The sequence below is a fragment of the Lycium barbarum genome, chromosome 7 (genome assembly GCF_019175385.1).
Source record: "Lycium barbarum isolate Lr01 chromosome 7, ASM1917538v2, whole genome shotgun sequence".
NCBI classification, from domain to species: domain Eukaryota; kingdom Viridiplantae; phylum Streptophyta; class Magnoliopsida; order Solanales; family Solanaceae; genus Lycium; species Lycium barbarum.
The window spans coordinates 17,151,250-17,158,722 of record NC_083343.1 but is presented as its reverse complement, the minus strand read 5'-3'; the positions used below and the strand labels follow the sequence as shown (position 1 = coordinate 17,158,722).

General features: G+C 35.0%; 1 protein-coding gene across 1 annotated transcript; it reads left to right on the top strand.

The window, feature by feature from the left end:
• The first annotated feature begins 864 nt into the window (after nucleotides 1-864).
• Nucleotides 865-7,090, top strand: LOC132603237 (uncharacterized). Its single transcript, XM_060316198.1, has 5 exons — nucleotides 865-1,634; nucleotides 3,890-3,993; nucleotides 4,269-4,445; nucleotides 4,743-6,616; nucleotides 6,766-7,090. The coding sequence occupies exons 1-5, from the start codon at nucleotides 1,483-1,485 to the stop codon at nucleotides 6,913-6,915; spliced, it is 2,457 nt and encodes an 818-aa protein (XP_060172181.1). The 5' UTR covers nucleotides 865-1,482; the 3' UTR covers nucleotides 6,916-7,090.
• The last annotated feature ends 383 nt before the right edge of the window (nucleotides 7,091-7,473 follow it).

Genomic DNA, 7,473 nt, shown 5'->3' with positions numbered 1-7,473 from the left:
ATTACGGAAAACAAAGAGGCATGGGCAAACAAAACTTGAATATAATATTTTAATCTGGTAATTCATCTAATTTTGTCCTCCACTCACCTCCCAAAGAAGAATACAAAAAGAGATAAATAGTGATCTTTAATATATGTACACAAATCTCCTGTTCATTTCTTGTCATTATTTTAAATTAATCATTTATTTTATATTTCGAGTTAACCACCCGAAAATCTAGTTATCCAAATTCACGGTGAATAGACTCATTAAAAGAGTAAATCACTCCCTATAAAAATACTTATGTAAAACATCTTTTATTAAAAAAATATAGCGGTAGTTTTTAATTTTCTGTTCGATATTCCCTTTTTATATTAAAATTATACTCCACCTGTCCCAATTTATGTGATATATTTTTTTTTAGTCTGTACCAAGAAGCATGATACGTTTCTATATTAAGAAGATTTATATTAAGAAAATTTAACTTAAAACTTCTCTTTTTATTCTTAATGAAATGATTTACAACTATACTACTTATTTTAAATCATAAATTTTAAAAATATTCTTTTATTTCTTAAATTTAGTATCTAATCAAACTATGTCGCATAAATTGAGAGTGAACGAGTAACTAATTTAGATTTGACTAACATAATACATAAATGGACAGCTCAACTACCCCACCCCCCACTTGATCCCTTCTTCCCCTCGCCCAAAGCCCCCAAGCCTCACCTATAGCCACTAACACACAAAAGCACAAGTCAAGCACTTGCACTCCACAATTTAGCTTTTGTGTTTTTACTTCAATTCTATTTCCTTTTTGTATTTACCAAACAACAACAAATTTCTTATTTTCCTCCCTTTATTCTCTCCCATCCTTCCTTTTCTCTCTAGCTACACAAAAAAAGAAGAAAATAATAAAGGCAAAAGTGAATCAGAATAAAGAAATTCATGAGAAAATTCTTCAACATTAGACCACTTACCACGCGAATACCCATCTCTCTCACTGTATATACATTTTTTTTGGTCTATAAAACATTTTTTTGTCCCTTTTTTTTTCTCCCTTAAATTTAGGTCAATTCTCTCTCTCTCTCTCTCTCTCTCTCTCTTTTCATTAATTCTCTGTTAATTTCCTTGTTCTTCCCTTTACATTTCCCAGAAAAATCTTCACCCTTTAATTCTGCTTCTTTTTAATATCCTTTTCCTTGAATTCTCCTAAACTTTCTTGAATTCTGGCTCTAATTTCTCAATTCTATTTAAAAAATAGCCTTTTTGAAGAGATTTAGCTCATAGGGTCTTCATAAATCTCAACTTTCTTGATTTTTGCCTCTAATTTCTCAATTCTATTGAAAAATAGCCTATATGAGTAGATTTAGCACATGGGGTCTTCAAAAATTTCAACTCTCTTAGCTCAGATTATTGGTTTGATAAATTCTTGGTGAGGTTTGAGAATTTTCAATTTTTTTTTTCTTAGCTCAGAATTTTGTAGGCAAAAATAAAATAAAAATGGCAAGTGGTTTAATTGAGTCAAGTGTTGAAAATCGTCGTTTTGGTGATCTAAGAGGTGTACAGTGGCGTATTGATTTGGAGATTTTGCCTAATTCATTATCTTCAACTATTGATGATCTTAGACGTGTCACAGCTAACACACGTAGAAGGTATAAAAATCCCCCCCCTTTTTTTTTTAACACCCTTTTGGTTGTTATTTTTGTTTATGTTGATGTTCTTGTAATTAAAAAAAGTTTGTAACTTTACATTTTTCTGTTGATTTTTAGTGATCTATTTGCACCAAAAATAAAATAAAAATAAAAAAATAAAAAAATAGAAGACCCAACTTGTGATATGATGAAAATGGAGGCTATAACTAAAAAATCAACATCTCAATACATTTGTGTTAATGATGTGTTGAGGTGTTCTCTTTACTTGCTTGTTTGATGGTAGAAGGTATAAAAATCTGATTTTTTTTTTCTTATACCCTTTTGGCTGTTATGTTTGTTTCTGTTGATGTTCTTGTTTCTTGTTATCTTGGGTTTTATATATTCTTGTTAAATCTGAGAACAACACCCCCCCCCCCCCCCCCAAAAAAAAAAAAAAAAAACCCCAACTTGAGATATGATGGAAACTTTACATTTTTCTGTTGATTTTTAGTTATAGTTGGGTTTTGTGTTTTTTTTCAAAATTTGAGAACATCCCAAAATCATTTGCAAAAACAACTAAAAAGCCTAACTTGAGATATGATGTAAATAGAACCTTTTGGTTGTTATGTTTGTTTCTTGTTGATTAACTTGTTTCTTCTAATAAAAAGGTGGAAACTTTACATTTTCTTGGGTTTTATATTTTTAAAAAAATCTGAGAACATCCCAAAAGCATTTGGAAAGAAACTAAAAAACCCAACTTGAGATATGATGTAAAATAGAGGGTATAACTAAAAATCTGTTTTTTCTTTGACCCTTTTGGCTGTTATGTTGATTTCTGTTGATTTTTTTGTTTCTTGTAATAAAAAGGTGGAAACTTTACATATTTTGTTTTATTAGGTTTTATATCTTTTAAAATCTGAGGTCATCCCAAAATTATTTGCAAAAAAACTAAAAAACCCAACTTGAGATATGATGTAATATAGAGGCTATAACTATAAATTAACATCTCAATACAGTTGTGCTAATGATATGTTGAGATGTTCTCTCGACTTGCTTGTTTGACCCTTTTGGCTGTTGTGTTTGTTTCTGTTAATTCTCATGTTCTTGTAACAGAAAGGTGGAAACTTTACATTTTCTGTTGATTTCTAGTTATAGTTGGGTTTTATTTATTTTTTTAACATCTGAGAACATCCCAGAAGAATTTGCAAAAAGCTAGAAAACCAAACTTGAAATATGATGTAAAATAGAGGCTAATAACTAAAAATTCAACATCCGAATACAATTGTGTTAATGATGTTTTTAGATGTTCTCTCTACTAGAAAGCCCAGACTTGAGATGTGATGTAAAATAGTGGCTATAACTAATATTTAACATCTAATTACATTTGTGTTAATGATGTGTTGAGATGTTCTCTGTACTTGCTTGTTTGATGGAAAAGACTGTTGCTAGAAACCCCAACTTGAGACAATAACAACAACAACATACCCAGTGAAATCCCACAAAGTGGGTCTGGGGAGGGTAGAAACTAGAATGTATGCAGACCTTACCCCCACCTTGGAAGGTAGGGAGGCAAACCCCGACTTGAGATATGGTGTAAATAGAGGCTATGACTATAAATCAACATCTCAATATAATTGTGTTAATGATGTGTTGAGATGTTCTTTGTACTTGGTTGTTTGATGGTAAAGAATAGTATGATGCTAGCAGTTGACTAATTTGATTATCTATTTATATTAAGAGAGTTGTATTTTTCTTTTTGCAAATGCTTTTGGGATGTTCTCTGAGATGATCCCTGTACTTGCTTGTTTGATGGTGAAGAATAGTAGTATGTTCCTAGCAGTTGACTAATTTGATTATCTTTTTTTCATTATTTCCTTCAGTTCGTGCTGAGTTGTTGTTCTGAATTTTATTTACATTTTATGGTTTTGTCTAATGGTATATTGGGAGGTTACTGAATAGCAAACAGTAACAATTTAGTGCTTGTTCTTGATTGTTTGAATGCTCGGCAGCTTTCCATAGCTGTATTTTCCAGCTTTTCAGATATATGAGGCACACATTCGCTCATTTTTATATCTTGAGCTCATTTGCAAACAACAAAAGAGCTCTATGTCGTTAACAATGTTATCAGTGCTTTGCTCAATTTGACCATACTGTTTGTTTTCAATTTTTTGTGATGATCTAAATTCCAATTTGTTAGTTTCTTTTTATTTCTATGTTATACTGATAATGAGGTTCATAATGCATAATGTTAATGTAAAATGTTTTTGGTTGTGTAGGTATGCTTCTTTGAGAAAACAGCTTCTTATTGATCCGCATGTTCCTAAAGATGGAAGTAATTCTCCTGATCCTGTTATAGACAATCCACTGTCACAAAACCCTGGTAGGATATCTGCATCATTTGTTCAAGTCATTTTCTCGTCTTTTAGCAATTGCAATGCTGAAAATTGTTCAAACTTGAACACCTTCAAACATTTGAAACTTTTTTCTAGAATCTGTTTTAATTAAGACCAGCCTGAGGAAACAATTATTTGGGTCCTGCAACGAGAAATGTATATTTCCATTTTACTCTTATCTTAATTAATTATTTTACGAGTTCTTTTATTTCCACTTTGCATTAAAATTTGGGTACATGCTGATGGTGGTGTTGCAATGCAGATAGTATGTGGGGTCGCTTCTTCAGGAATGCTGAACTGGAGAAGATGGTTGACCAGGATCTTTCGCGTTTATATCCTGAGCACGGTAGCTACTTCCAGACGCCTGGATGCCAAGCCATGTTGAGGAGAATTCTGCTACTTTGGTGCCTTAGACATCCAGAGTATGGTTACAGACAAGGTAAAATCATAATATTGCCAAACTTATTAAGTGCTACTGCTTCCTGTTGAATTGGATTAGCCTTTTCTAGTCTGTGGCATCTCGTATAAGATACATTTTCGGTTCTTAACTAGTGAATCAAGATGTAAGACCTTCAAGCTAGGGGTGGGCATAATAACCGAAAAATCGATAAACCGGACAGAATTAATTCGGTTCTTTGGTTTGGCTTTCAGTTTTGATTTTTAAAGAGTTCCATTTTTGTTTTTACAGAATCTGTATTTCGGTTTCTAATGGAACTTTTCTGCTTTTGGTTTGCAGGGATGCATGAACTGTTGGCCCCATTTCTTTATGTTCTTCAAGCTGATATGGAGCATCTTTCTGAAGTGAGGAATCTTTATGAGGATCATTTTGCTGACAAATTTGATGGGTTCTCATTTCATGAAAATGATTTGACATATAAATTTGATTTTAAAAAGTTTTCGGAATCCGCGGAAGATGACATTGGATCTGAGAAGAGTCCAGGGAGAACTACTAGTTTAAGTGAACTTGATCCAAAAGTTCAACAAGTTATTTTATTAAGTGATGCATATGGCGCCGAAGGTGAGCTTGGTATTCTTCTATCTGAGAAGTTCATGGAGCACGACGCGTATTGTATGTTTGACGCTCTGATGAGTGGAGCTGGTGGTGCCGTTTCTATGGCACAATTTTTCTCTCCTTCACCATATGGTAGTTCGCATACTGGATACCCCCCAGTTATTGAAGCCTCATCAGCGTTATACCATTTGCTTTCACTAGTTGATTCCTCCCTCCACAGTCATCTTGTCGAGCTAGGAGTTGAACCGCAATATTTTGCACTTCGTTGGTTACGAGTATTATTCGGACGTGAATTTGCACTTGAGGACCTATTGATAATCTGGGATGAAATATTTGCGTGTGACAACAAGAAGTTGGAAAAACCTTGTGAAAATGATGCTGACTCCGGCTCTGGAGTCTTAAATTCACACAGAGGAGCATTTATATCAGCTTTTGCAGTTACTATGATACTTCATTTGAGGTCTTCATTGCTTGCGACCGAGAATGCTACAACGTGCCTCCAGAGATTGCTAAATTTTCCAGAAGATATAAATCTAGGAAAACTGTTAGCTAAGGCAAAATCATTGCAGGCTCTGGCAGTGGATGCGAACAATTCAGCCCCATTAATTGATTATAATACTGGAGTCTATGGTAGAAGTCAGTCAACGGTTGTAAGAGGTCACAGCCATTCCGTTGATTTAAGCTCCCCAAAAACTCCACTTGGTTCTGTAGTACCTGAAAGTTATTGGGAAGAAAAGTGGAGAGTTTTACACAAGGAAGAAGAGAGCAAGCAAAATAGTGCAGAGAAACAAGTTCCCACTCGAAGAAAAGGCTGGTCCGAGAAGGTGAGGATGCGTCTTACTAGAACCGAGTCTGATCCGACCCCATCTAAAGTTGATAGTGGAAGAAAAATTCCCAAGTCATCAGTGAGGAGAAGTTTGTTGAAAGACCTTGCGCAGCAGCTTGGCGCTGATGAAGATGCAGAAAAGCTTATTGATGATGAAACTATAGAGGAGCAGGAAGATCCAGTTGATATTGTCGGGCAAGATGATAATAATGGAAATTATACCTGCACATCTGAACAGTCGGGCTCCACTGGAAGTGCTGCTAGTGAACAGAATTCTTCTATCTTCTCAGATCCACCAAGCCCTATTAGTGGTGCAAATGATCATGGAAATAGATCTGAAAGAAGTAGTGTTGCGTCAAATTTCTCAGCCGATGAAAATGATGTTGATGGCAATAGTGCTGAGGCATCTTGTACTAATCTGGAAGTCCCACCTCTCCCCAGTTCCGTTCCTCCTCAGGAGACCTCGGTAAAATCTGAACAAAGTGTTGACTCTGGGGGGAAGGGTCCAGCAGGCTTGAAGGAGCGGAAACTTCTATCTGGTAAATTTCAGTGGTTATGGAAATTTGGACGAAATGGCGGTGAGGGGACATCCGAAAAATGTGTCTGTGATTCCACAGAAGCCGACAATTGTGGGAATACTCCACGCGATCCTGCTGTATCTTCCACTGCTGATACATCTAATAACAGTGGAGTTAGCAAAGGAGAATCTGTAGACCAGAATTTAATGGTTAGTTTGAGAAATCTCGGACAGTCAATGCTTGAGAATATCCAGGTAAGACTAACGTGTCTATATTGTTTGAGTTTTATCATTTCAAAAGTATCCATTGTTGGCATTACTTTGTCATCCTACTTTATCGCATATATTACGAGTCACTCTTTCATATGGTCTATTCATTCGTTAATCACTTATCATTTGTGCAGGTGATTGAATCAGTCTTTCAGCAAGATCGCGGTCAAGTTGGGACCTTAGAAAACGTTTCGAAAAACGTTCTAGCTGGTAAAGGACAAGTAACAGCCATGGCAGCTCTCAAAGAGCTTCGGAAAATCAGCAACCTCCTCTCGGAGATGTAAAGGAGACGACATAGAGTATGTTAAATATGTACACATAGGTTTAGTAATTTTAAAACGTATCGATTGCAGAATAATCAAGTCCTATTCGGCTTCTCATATCTCTTGACTGTGAGTGATTCAAAATTTTTGTATGTATCCCGGATCTTATGTGTAAATACAAAATCCCCTTCAAGTATCATTGTTCATTTATGAAATGTAGCAGTAGATGATTTTTCTGGCCACACAAGTCAATAGTCTTGCTTTTCAATTACAAGCGACGAGGAAACTGTGTCTAATAAGTTTGATGGTTCGCGTAGAAATAGTCAAATTTTAATGAATTCCTTAAACTGGGATTAAGGAGTTATACAGTAGGTCTCGAATGGTTTGAGATTGATGCGTATTTGATTAAAATTGCCAGAGATGTGTGCCCAGAAAGCAAGAGAAGGGAAAGTGGAACCAGATCCTTGACTAATGTTGTATAAATGTGGGCAAATTTTTGTTTTCAGCATTTTTCGCGTAAATTTTCTCAGTTGTGGTTAATTAAACACGTATTCTTGCCTCAATTTATTCTTTAACTAA

Coding starts and splice junctions, on each gene's coding strand:
- LOC132603237 (XM_060316198.1), top strand. CDS start 1,483: ATGGCAAGTGGTTTAATTGAGTCAAGTGTTGAAAATCGTCGTTTTGGT. Junction 1,635..3,889: donor ACAGCTAACACACGTAGAAG/GTATAAAAATCC, acceptor TTGGTTGTGTAG/GTATGCTTCTTTGAGAAAAC. Junction 4,446..4,742: donor AGAGTATGGTTACAGACAAG/GTAAAATCATAA, acceptor TTTGGTTTGCAG/GGATGCATGAACTGTTGGCC.